The sequence below is a fragment of the Hyperolius riggenbachi genome, chromosome 10 (assembly GCF_040937935.1).
Source record: "Hyperolius riggenbachi isolate aHypRig1 chromosome 10, aHypRig1.pri, whole genome shotgun sequence".
NCBI classification, from domain to species: domain Eukaryota; kingdom Metazoa; phylum Chordata; class Amphibia; order Anura; family Hyperoliidae; genus Hyperolius; species Hyperolius riggenbachi.
This window is the reverse complement of record NC_090655.1, coordinates 123,343,647-123,356,800: the sequence shown is the minus strand read 5'-3', so window position 1 is coordinate 123,356,800 and position 13,154 is coordinate 123,343,647. Positions and strand designations below refer to the sequence as shown.

Sequence of the window (13,154 nt, the reverse complement as noted above, 5' to 3'; positions counted from 1 at the left end):
CTAAGTTGCAGTGGGTGCCAATATGCCAAAGTAAAGTCTGTGTCAAGCTGCTTTGGGTACCAAGGTCCAGTTTCTATTGGATGTTTATTTGCAGTGGGTGCTATGCAGTATTGGGTGCTGAATGAGTAGCAGATGGTGATTAACAATAGTGGGTGCTAATTAGTACAGGGAGCCATGTGAGTGTTGGACATGAGTGAGTAGGGAGTGCCATGTGTGGTCTGGATGTGTGCCATGGGAGAGTATGGAGTATCATATGGATTCAGACCAAGGATAGGTACTGGGTGCTATTTGGGTGCTGGCCATGGACGGGTACTAGGTGCATATAATGGCTTTGGAACTTGGTGATGTGTGAGTACTGTGCCATTTAGGTGTTGACTATGGGGGTATGTGGGTCTTAGGTGCAAATACTGAGTGCCAAGTGGGTACTGGGAGTGAGTACATGGTGACATATGGGTATTGGGTGCTGGCTAGTGGGGTATTTGTTGTCATGTGGGTGCTAAAGGCAGATGCTGGGTGCAATGTGGGTTCTGGGTGCTGGCACAGGGTGTCATGTGGATTCTGGCTGTATGGGTGTGTATCAACCATCATGTAGGTGTTGATTGCAGGTACTCAGTCCCTTGTGAGTTCTGGGTGCAAGTACTGGATGTCATATGTGAGTGCTTGGTGTGGGTGCTGGGCACCAAGTGGAGGCTTAGTGCAAATGGAACTACTGCAGATGAAACATGTGGGTGTTGGGTGCAGGTACTGGGTATCACATAGGTGCAAATACTTGGTGCCATGCCTGCAATGGGTGCTAGCTATGGGTGGGCATTGTGTGTCATGTGAGTTCTGAGTGCAGGTACTTTGGGTGCTAGTACTAATTATGTGAGTGAAGATAGTGGGTGCCATGTGAAGGCGGTGTGCAGGTGTGAGTAGTGAGTGCCATGTTGGGGCTGGGTGCAAGTACTGTGCCATGTAGGTGTGAGTACTGGGTACCAGCTATAGGGTGAAGGGGTGCAGGTATTGGGTGTCACACAGCTGTTTGATGCAAGTACTAAGTGCCATATTGAGGCCGGATGTGAGTATTGGGTGCAGGGTGCTTGGTGCAAGTACTGGGTGCTTGCTATAGTGGGGGTTACTGGTTGAGTGTAATGTGGGTGCTGAATATTGGTGGGATTGCTGTGGGTGCAGGGGGTGGGAGATCACTGTGGGTACTGCTATGAATGGCATAGTTGCTGCTAGGGGAGGTAGAGGTCAGTGTGGTTGATGGGGGAAGGGTAGGTCACTGTGGGTGCTGGGGGGAGAAGTAACTGTGGGCACTGTGGAAGGTAGAGGTCAGTATGGGTGCTGGAGGAAAGGGAGGTCGCTGTGGGTCCTTTGGGGGAGATCACTGTGGGTCTCGGAAGGTAGTTGTCATTGTGGGTGCAGGGGGGTGGGAGGTCACTATGGGTGCTGCTATGAATGGCATAGTTGCTGCTAAGGGAGGTAGAGGTCAGTGTGGGTGCTGGAGGAAGGGAAGGTCACTGTGGGTGCTGGGAAAAGTCAGTGTGGTTACTGGAGGAGGGAGTGGATGCTGGATGTTGGGAGAGGCCACTGTGGGCGCTGGCAATGGGAGAGGTCACTGTAGGTGCTGCTTTTGGGATGGGAGGTCCCTGGGGGTGCTGCAGGGGACAGGAGGGTAGCCACTGGGGGAGGGAAAAATCACCGTGGGTGCTGGGGGAGTGAGAGGTCAGTGTGGGTGCTGGGGTAGGCAGGATCACTGCTAGAGCTGGGGAGGGAGAGGTCACTGTGGATGCTAGATGGAGGGAGAAGTCACTGTGGGTGCTGGGGGAGGGAGGGGTCACTGTGGGTGCTAGGTGGAGGGAGAGGTCACTGTGGGTGCTAGGTAAAGGGAGAGGTCACTGTGGGTACTGGGTAGGGAGCGGTCAGTATGGGTCCTAGGTGGAGGGAGAGGTCGCTGTTAGTGCTAGGGGAGGGAGTGGTCACTGGGTACTAGGTGGAGGGAGAGGTCACTATGGGTGCTGGGGGAGGTAGAGGTCAGTATGGGTCCTAGGTGGAGGGAGAGGTCAGTATGCCACACTAGGATTCCTGTCTGGGCCTCTTCACTTAAAAGTGTCCCAGGTGGGGGCGGAGCTTACTGCGGGTGGGCGGAGTTTATCGCGGTCGGGGGCGGGGCTTATTTTGCGCGGCGAGAGGGGCCTTTTTTTGAATATTTTAAAAAGGGGGTGCCTGGGCACCCAGAGAACCCCCCTGTGCACGTGCCTGGCCCCCAGTATAGGTTAGAAAGGTAGGTGCCCTGAGTAGAGGTTAGATAGGTAGGTGTCTAGAGATGTGGCGAACGGTTCCCAAACCGTTCGCCGGCGAACATCTCCAAATCCCTGGGGCTCTTACTACTTCCGGGTCGCACTGACCCGGAGTAGTACCGCCTGCGCTGCCCGGCAGAGCGAGTCCCAGATCGCGCTCCTGTTGCCGGGCACTTTCTGCGCGCGTGCGTGACGTCATGATCGACGTCACGCTCATGTGCAGAGAGTGCCCGGCTACAGGAGCGCGATCGAGGACGCGCTCCGCCGGGCAGCGCAGGCGTACTACTCCGGGTCAGTGCGACCCGGAAGTAGTAAGAGCTCCAGAGATGTTCGCCGGGCGAACAGTTCGCCGCATCTATATAGGTGTCCCGAGTACAGGTTAGATAGGTAGGTGCCCCGAGTATAGGTTAGCTGGGTAGGTGCCTCCAATATAAATAGCCAGTATAGTTGCCCCCAGTATAGGTAAGATAGGTAGGTGCCCCCAGTTTTGGTTAGATATGTAGGTGCCCCGAGTGTAGGTAAGACAGGTAGGTGCCTTGAGTATAGGTTAGATAGCTAGGTGCCTCCAGTGGCAGACGGGAGCAGGCATAGCGGTGGGGGGAACGAGCATAGTTTAGTTACAACTCACCTCGGCTCACTCACATGTTCCCCGTAGCCTTTATCTTCTTCCTGTCCCAGCATCTGTCGCATTGGTAAGTGCCCCCTGTGATGACATGCGGTCACGTCCCCACAGGGGCGCTGTTACCAATGCGAAGGATGCCTGGGAAGAAGATAGAGGCTGCGAGCGTGTAGGGATAATGGTAGGTGAGTTGTTGAGTTGTAACTAAGCTATGCCCGCTCCCCCCGACACTGCACCCTCCCACCCTCCCCTCCTGCCAGCTCAATTCGGTGCCCCAGGCGATTGCACGCTTCGCAAGCCCTAAGAAATGGCACTGCTGCTTCCCCTTTGTTTGTTTTCTCTTCCCCTCCCTGAGGTTCTCCTAAATGTATTTGTGAAAGTCACCAAGTACCTGTCCATATGCTGAATGCAAGAGAGTGTGCTAGACTGAAAATCTCAGTGCACAATCTGCATTTGGGTGGTGCTGTGTCATGTTTAGCCTGCTCCTTCCTATAGAATCCAATTAAGATGCAGAGATCACTGATGACATCTAGGGTACCAGGAAACAGCATTAGGCGCTCTCCAGGTATAATGTGACCTACCAGTAAGTAAATGTTATGCAACTGAAAAAGAATGATCTCAGAATATCAGCTGCATTATAGTGTATTCATTGCACAGTATACAGTATGCATTATATGGATCACTGTTTCTCTGCCCATAGAAGTGCAATTACCAGCAGAATACCATTTACATAAAAGATCACCCAAACTGCTGACATCTTCTGTTTTTTTTTTATTTTTTTAAGACAAAATGCATTAATTTTCATATTATGTTACAACAGCGCACACCCAGCCGTATGGTGCGATACCAGAACAGAACCATTACATGTATAACACTCTGAAGCAGAGTAGAGCTAGACCCCCAGCCACTATATCCTGAAGACAGGTCAGCTGCTCCCACTTAATAGTTTTCCTTTGGTGTATATGCAGAGCCTCTGTTTGGGTTCAAGGTGCGTTTGCAGTTTCTGGGGGGGCTCAGCGCATCTCTGAGCTGAGGCCATTCAGAGGCGGCCTGGTGATGCGCTGATCCCACTTTTTTTGCGCAATTCTCAATTTTACTGGTAGCGCGCCCAGGCTACGCATATGCATAGGTAGAATTTAGTTAGTGTTAGGTCCCCTCCCATGGAGGAAAGACTTCTTCGACAGTGGGAGGGACAAGTACCTAACAAATTGCAAATTGTTAGCGGAAACTAACATCCTCCAAGTGGTGGACAGGTCATGTGTATGCTCATTGTGTATTTGAATCCCATGAGTGGGGTGTGCACTTTTTTGCAGGTAAGCACTCATCTGTTTTTAAGTAGCGCTGTTCATTTCTTTGCTATACCCACTGATAAGTATAACCAGATCCCACATGCACAACATCTCAGCCTTGAGTCCAGGGCCGGTTCAAGCCCCAATGGGCCACTTCCCCTTAGCAAACTCAGCCCCCAAATATTGCCGGTCCCCCACACTGACAGACCCTCACACAGCAAATTTGGCCCCTGAGAGCTTCTGGGCCCCCCATTCTGCCGGCGTCCCATAGCAGCAATGTAATGCTATGCGGGGTGCGTAAGGGAAATTCAGGGCTCCGGACCCCAAATTACATCTCCCTCCAAGTTGCAACAACTCGGAGGGGGGATAGTATTTAACGCCGTCGGGGAGAATAGCGGCAGCAGGGAGTGCCGTCATTTGGATCACCCTGTGCCCAACTCACCGCCAACATGTACATACGTACGCTCCCCTGGGCCCCTGCAAGATTTGAGCAAAGATTACAATTTATGTGTCCCGAAGTGCTGCTCCATCCATGCTTCCTGTCTTCATCCACACTAGCTGCATCATCTCAATATCCCGGCGCATATTTTACACAATAACTGAAGAAGTCTGAAAATAATACAGCCAGCATAGTTGAAGACCCAGCGCCGCATAATATGTTGGAGCTTTATAAATACAATAAATAAATAAATAAGACACAAAGCACAGATGGAGCAGCGCTTTTGGACCCGTGAGTTGTAATCCTTACACAAATTGTGCAGGGGCTCCAAAAAGCAATTGGTGGGGTCTGGCAGTGTTGGGGGGCCTAGCGGCCTTGGGGCAATTGTTACACTTGCTTAAGTCATATGTCTTGAACCTCAAGCCACCTACACCACACCTTCTCAAACGTACTTTAAGCCTTACAATGCTCATATCCCACTTCTGTTTATATCAACTTCAAAATGAAAAATAGTTTCCATACTGTCTTAGATGGAAGCTTCCACAACAACTGACGGATTTACATTAAATGCATCTACTATTTCTATCAGTTCAGCACAGAATGCAAAACCTTATCACCCAAACAGCAATGCCATAGTTACCATTAGAGGACAAGGCTTGCAAAGGTGGAAACAAGTAACATCAAATAAGTAATCTAATCATGTTTATTCACATTAAATTACTGAGCATATGATATAAACAAGAGAAAAATTGTCATGTATGACACGAGTAATGATTTGAGTAGACAGTTAGTGACATGACTATATACACTTAAAGCACTGTAGAAGATGACAGCACTATATAAATACACACAATAATAATAATGATATCTATGTTAAACAGGTTTTAGAGAAGTCACATAAAAATACACAACAGCAAATCTGATAATCACTCAACCCTGCATTTAAAGAAAACATATCCACCACCATGGAGTATGCTGGTACTATATTGCTATATTAATCCAAAATGCTAATAATAATGTTTCCAACCACCCCCCCCCCCCCCCAAAAAAAAATCAAAAAAAAAAATCAATGTCCATACAGAAATTCTTTGAGTGATAATCTGATGTTTCTATCTGGACTCATTTTTTAGCATAATAGAAAAATTTGTTTCTGTGGAATGAAAGACTTAACCAGCTGAGCGGTCTGGACGAGCTCAGCTCGTCCAACACCGCCAGCGGCTGCCGCTCAGGCCCTGCTGGGCCGATTTGAATGAAATAAAAAGCAGCACACGCAGCCGGCACTTTGCCAGCCGCGTGTGCTGCCTGATCGCCGCCGCTCTGCGGCGATTCGCCGCGAGCAGCGGCGAAAGAGGGTCCCCCCAGCCGCCTGAGCCCAGCGTAGCCGGAACAAAAAGTTCCGGCCAGCGCTAAGGGCTGGATCGGAGGCGGCTGACGTCAGGACGTCGGCTGACGTCGATGACGTCACTCCGCTCGTCGCTATGGCGACGATATAAGCAAAACAAGGAAGGCCGCTCATTGCGGCCTTCCTTGTTTATTCTGGGCGCCGGAGGCGATCGGAAGATCGCCTCCGGAGCGCCCTCTAGTGGGCTTTCATGCAGCCAACTTTCAGTTGGCTGCATGAAATAGTTTTTTTTTTATTTAAAAAAAACCCTCCCGCAGCCACCCTGGCGATTTAATCAGAACGCCAGGGTGGTTAAAGTGTAACTGTCGGGCATACAATCAAAAATCAATTTTTTTATTTTTATCTGGTAAACAAGTAATAAGGATGCTAACAGGGCAATTCAAAAGTGAAAATCTCTGTTACTTTTCTTGTTGATCATTCTCCAGTTTACCTGACTCTTATTTGGTACACAGAAAATTTGGTACACAAAAAGGAAGTTGCAGGGCATGCTGGGTTGTCCTTTTTTGCTTCTGTACATTAGTTAGTCTGAAGGGAAATAAAGAAGCAAAAAAAAGACAACCCAGCATGCCCTGCTACTTCCTTTGTGCGGCAACGTACCAAATAAGAGTCAGGTAAACTGGGGAATGATCATTTATAAACAAGAAAAGTAATAGAGATTTTAACTTTTTGATTGCCTGGTTAGCATCCTTATTACTTGTTTACCAGATAAAAATAAAGAATTGATTTTTGATTTTATGCCCGACAGTTACACTTTAAGTGAGAATGCCATTGAATCCAGATGGTGAAGATGGTGACGAGGCAGAGGCTTAAAGGGGAACTGAAGAGAGAGGTATATGGAGGCTGTCATGTTTATTTCCTTTTAGACAATACCAGTTGCCTGGCGGCCCTGCTGATCCTCTGCCTCTAATGCTATTAGCCATAGCCCCTGAACAAGCATGCAGCAGATCAGGTGTTTCAGTGGTTCAGACTTATAAGTCTGATCTGACAAGACTAGCTGCATGCTTGTTTCTGGTTTTAATCAGATACTACTGCAGAGAAATAGACCAGCAGGGCTGCCAGGCAACTGGTATTGATTAAAAGGAAATAAACATGACAGCCTCCATATACCTCTCTCTTCAGTTCCCCTTTAAAGGGAACCTAATCCAAACCTTTTACTTCCCTGGGGCTTCTACCAGCCCCCTGCAGCTACCCCGTGCCATCATGGAACGATCCTCCGGTCCCCAACACAGCTGCTCAGTTTTGAATTTGGGCGACTGGGCCAGTCCATGGCCATGGTGCATGCGCGGCCCTGGCTGCACACATCTGAAGACGCACGCGGCCAGGGCTGCGCAGGCGCAGTGGCCATCGACTGCCCCAGTCACCTAAATAGAAACTGAGCGGCTGCGGGGGACCGGAGTATTGTTCCATGATGGTGCGGGCACAGGGTGGCTGCAGGGGGGTGGTAGAAGCCCCAGGGAAGTAAAATTCTTTTTTTTTTAAGGTTCGGATTAGGTACCCTTTAAGGCGTGCATGCAAATAATAATGACCCTGTTTGTGGCATTCAGAAGAGATCTTCAGAACTTTTGCTTTGCTATCATTACACTTCGAGCTTCCTGGGTTACGATAATGCGTCAGGATAGCCAGTGAAACTCTTACAGACATGAGGCCAACTAATTGAGATCAAGCAGCACATCGCGATGAACGCGCTGGGAGGGACACAAGATCATAAACCACTGGTTTCAAAAGATTTCGTTAATGCCACCTCTGAGACATATATGCTGTATGTACAACCTTGGCAACACATGGGACTAGATGGATCTTTAAAAAAAAAAAAAAACAACTTGTGATGCTTGCTTATGTCAGCATTTACTTACAATACTTTAGTCTACATTCCTTTCTGTCTGTTTTTCAAAACTATTATATTTTTTTTAATGTGCAGCAGATTCACTGTTAAAAAAAGCATTTTTACAGAGCTTTATTATGCTCCATCAACAGCACTGTGAACTTGGGCCACATGACTGGTTCACTTTAAGATAAATTACAAAGTAGAAAAATAGCTTTGACATGTTTAGACCGTAGTGTCATACTTGGCCCACATGCAATTAACTTTTTCTCCTGAGGTGATATTTTCATGTCTTGTCAATAAAATGCCTTTTAAGCCACAGCAAGCAAGGAAATACTTAAAATAGTTTTGCTAGTACCTTTTCATCTATTTGTTGGTACTTTTTCAAATGCATAGTGCTGAAAAGGTAATTTTAAAGAGAAGATAAAAATGTATCTCTAGTGAGAAAACTCATGAGAAAAGGTTAATTGCATAAGGACCCAGTATGCAAAAGTTTCCACTATACAGATGTCCTTCAAATAGACCCCAAACAGGCCATTTCTATCAACAATCGTCTATAATCTTGTGTAGACTTTTACAGTGAAACCTGATGCCTTTGCAGGGGTTACTATTGTGTCTCTGTATTGTCTCCCCCAAAGATCCCATTTGTGGTTCTACTGAAGTGTTACTGTGCTTTTTACAGTAAACTTTGTATGCTATTATTCCTATTTACATCTGCCAATTACCTTACCCAAACATCTATTTTAAATTACACTGAAGCTACAAGGATTAACACAGCTAACAGATCATTAAAGCCATACTAATGGTTAGTGTGAGTGGACTCCCTGTACTCATTCATGGTGAATACACTTTATAACATTATTGCTTGCTTTAAAACAGTCATAAAAAATACTACTAAAAAACCCCCCAAAAAAACAAACAAACAAACAAACATGCCAAAGCAGCCTATATAACTAAAGGAATATATGATTTAAAATATAAAACATCATGTTTAATTATAATTATTCTAAACATTATCACTAACTGCCATGGTATTATGAATAGAGAATAAAAAAAATAATGTTTCATTGCTACTGTACAAGTAAAATATTAAATGAATGAATTAGAATAGTTACAAAATAATCTAAATATACTTTGTATATAAGTTCAAACCTATCTTAAATGTGAATTTAACCTTAATTATGGGTGTAAATAACCCCTGGATACTGCACAAAATGCAAATGCTATTTTACCTTAAAAGATTTTTCTTAGAAAATATAATTTTTATTTCAGGCCAGTCTGTATTATGTTAAATTATTAAATTAAATTATTATTATTATTAAATTATTCTGTTGAATACAAATACTGTCTGGTCTGCCTGTATACTTTTTCTTTACATTTTTCCCTACAGTAATAATATATATATATATATATATATATATATATATATATATATATATATATATATATATATATATATATATATATATATATATATATATAATATCATAGTTTATAGTTCTCAGTTAAACATTCTAAAATGCTATAAACAGTCTTACAGTTATTAAATCCCCCCAGGAATGAATAAGGAGACAGAATCCATTTTTTTTAGGTTTTATATGTGCAATAAATGAAAACAAGATTATTAAAACACTTTTCCTTTTTATATAAAGATACTTTTAGTATTTATTAAACTAGGAACACTGAATAACTGATATCCATGTACATATGTAGCAGATAAGCCAACAAGATTCTAATGCCTGTAATTTCTGCAGTGTGTGTGTGTTGAGATGTCAGAGAGATAAAGGGAATTAATTCCACAGGAAACACTGTTAAAGAAATGTTCCTAGATTACAACAGAAAGGGAAGTACGTCTACTTTAAATTTCTTTATAGCTTTAATTTATTTTATAAACAAAATTTCTTTATTTGCCAATCATTCTAAAGTTTAAAAATGAACATACTGTATATGTAATAAACTACAATAACTATATCCCCATGTTTAGCCACATGAAGGAATATTTGGGCAGCTTTTCTTTATGTTATATTTTGTAAATTCTGTTTAATTATAGAAAGTATTCTTTTATTCTTTTCTTTTTTAAATTTGTACTTTGTCAATTTTTTTTACATTTTTAATTGTGCAAAAAATATTTAGCAGACATATGCTATTAATTCACACAAAGCCACATGAGATATCAGGTAATGTTCACAGCTACCTACCAGCAATGGCCAAAGTGGACTGGAAGTAGAAGGAAGATGATCAAGTGGGATCCAATATACAACATAATCCAACACTGGAAACCCTGAGACACTACAAGCAAAGACTGTTCTTCTGTGAGTAAAATCAGGACCAGTAGGAGATCCCAAGTGAAAGCCAAGGGAAAGAGAAATGGAGCTGCAAACCTACTAAGAAGAGATTATCTACTTAATTAAAGATTTTCTCTCTAAACTCTTTAGCCAATCAGGACTCAAGTGTCAGAGTGAGATTGACTTGATCAAAAGAACACCCCATGCTCCAATAAAACAAACACCAAGACAGGGGAGAGAAGACAGAAGCTAAGTGGGAGGAGGGAGAGGTTCAACAAAAAGTGATCCTATATATATATAGGATATATATATCTTATATATAGTCTATAAATATATATATATATATATATATATATATATATATATATATATATATATATATATATATATATATATACTGTGCATAATACAATCTTGTGTCTTTTGATATTGCCATTCTTTAGAGTAAATGTATATGAAAATAAACTTGTAGCACAGTTTGGGAGTTTCACAGTCTGCACTTATTACAGTGCCTGAAGGTCACTGTATTGACCTGAAAAGGATGTTAACTAGTATTTAAAAGAATGGCACTGTCCATGGTCATTATATTGAAATAATGTATAACAAACAAACAAACACAGAACATTTATATCGCGCTTTTCTCCTGGCGGACTCAAAGCGCTAGAGCTGCAGCCACTAGGACGCGCTCTATAGGCAGTAGCAGTGTTAGGGAGACTTGCCAAAGGTCTCCTACTGAATAGGTGCTGGCTTACTGAACAGGCAGAGCCAAGATTCGAACCCTGGTCTCCCACGTCAGAGGCAGAGCCCTTAACCATTACACCATCCAGCCACTGATGTATAAGCATTAAGTAAAATGTTTTATATCATTCAATTTAATTTTTTTGTTTTATTCCTGCCTAATTTTTTGAGCAGCTCTCTGTTTACTGCAGTTTGAATAGTTAGCAAGTATTACATGGGAAGTCACTTTAGCAGCTTAAGGCCCATACCCACGCCACAATTAGAGATGGCCCAAACGAACGCGAACTTTATGGCGGTTCGACCGCCCCCTATACTACATCATTAGGTTCAACTTTGACCCTATACATCACAGTCAGCAGGCAATGGGTAGCCAATCAGGCTACACTCCCTCCTGGAGCCCCCCCCCCTTATAAAAGCAGGCAGCGTCAGCCATTTCACTCACTTGTGTGAACGAACGTGAACTTTATGGCGGTTCGACCGCCCCCTATACTACATCAATAGGGTCAACTTTGACCCTATACATCACAGTCAGCAGGCACAGGGTAGCCAATCAGGCTACACTCCCTCCTGGAGCCCCCCCCCCCCTTATAAAAGCAGGCAGCGTCAGCCATTTCACTCACTTGTGTGGCTGCAGTAATTAGAGAAGGGAGAGGTGCTGCAGAGACATTAGGGAAAGCTTAGTTAGGCTAAAGTTAGGCTTGTTAGGTTAGTCTCTCTTGCTGACACTTCTTGCTAAAAAGCACTCCTCATCCTCAACAGCTCTTTTGAGAGCTAATGTTGTTCTTGTGATCTATTTTTTGTGTGTGTGTGTGTCCCACAGACACTTGTGTTGCATATACAGCCCTGCCAGTCAGTCTTAGCTGCTGGACCTTGGCCCCTTGGTAATTCCTACTGTGCCACTGCTAGGCCCAGCACATTCAGTGACTAACTGACCTGTGTGTGTGACAGCTGCACATTTGTAATACCCATCCCTGCATATACCTACCTGTTGTTCAGTGCACACACCCACCTACCTACGTGACCGCACGCAGTGTCACTGCACATGTTCACAGTACCTGTGTGTGTTTGACAGGTGCACATTTGTAATACCCATCACTGCATACCTACCTGTTGTTCAGTGCACCCACCTACCTACGTGAGTGCACGCAGTGTGATATTTAATACCACCAGTGACTGTACCTGTTCACGGTACCTGTGTGTGTGTGAGACAGCTGCACATTTGTAATACCCATCACTGCATATACATACCTGTTGTTCAGTACACCCACCTACCTACGTGACCGCGCGCAGTGTCACTGCACCTGTTCATGGTACCTGTGTGTGTGTGTGAGACAGCTGCACATTTGTAATACCAATCACTGCATACCCACCTGTTGTTGTTCAGTGCACCTACCTACCTACCTACGTGAGCGCACGCAGTGTTATATACCACCAGTCACTGCACCTGTTCACGGTACCTGTGTGTGTGTGACAGCTGCACATTTGTAATAGCAGTCACTGCATACCTGTTCACTGCACCTGTGTAACCGCGCATTGTTGTACCAGCAGTCACTGCAACCTGTTCACTGCACCTGTGTAACCGTACATTGTATTAGCCAAGTCAGTGCATACCTTTCACTTCATCCCCCCCAATATGGACAAAACAACAGGCAGAGCCAGAGGCAGGCCACCTGACAGGTCTGTTTGAGGTCGCGCTGTCGTGATTTCGTGCGGCCCTCGACCAAAGTACAGTGTTCAGAAGAAGGCTCGTGCCATCAACCCCCAATATTGTCAAGACGTAGTTGACTATTTAAAGAGACTCTGTAACTTCAAAAAGATCCCCTGGGGGGTACTCACCTCGGGTGGGGGAAGCCTCTGGATCCTAATGAGGCTTCCCAGGCCGTCCTCCGTCCCACGGGGGTCTCGCTGCAGCCCTCTGAACAGCCGGCGACAGGCCCGACTGTAATTTCAATATTTACCTTTGCTGGCTCCAGCGGGGGCGCTGTGGCTGCTTTCGGCTCGGAAATAGACGGAAATACCCGATCTCCGTCGGGTCCGCTCTACTGCGAGGGCGCCGGAGACTTGCGCCTGCGCAGTACAGCGGACCCGACGGCGATCGGGTATTTCCGCCTACTTCGGAGCCGACAGCCGTCAGAGCGCCTGCGCAGGAGCCAGGAAGGTAAATTTTACGTCACGGCTGTACGGAGGGCTGCCGCGAGACCCCCGAGGGACGGAGGACGGCGTGGGAAGCCTCATTAGGATCCTGAGGCTTCCCCCTCCCGAGGTGAGTACCCCCCAG

The 13,154-nt window shown here is 45.2% G+C and overlaps 1 protein-coding gene across 2 annotated transcripts in view; it reads right to left on the bottom strand.

Moving 5' to 3' along the window:
• The window catches only part of WNT8B (Wnt family member 8B), an 84,424-nt gene extending 74,241 nt beyond the window's left edge, over positions 1–10,183 (bottom strand). For both annotated transcript variants that reach the window (XM_068255646.1, XM_068255650.1), the window contains exon 1: positions 10,052–10,183. In XM_068255646.1, the coding sequence (XP_068111747.1) occupies positions 10,052–10,116 (65 nt within the window). In that variant the 5' untranslated portion in view covers positions 10,117–10,183. The remainder of the gene's footprint in view (positions 1–10,051) is intronic.
• Between the last annotated feature and the right edge of the window lie 2,971 nt (positions 10,184–13,154).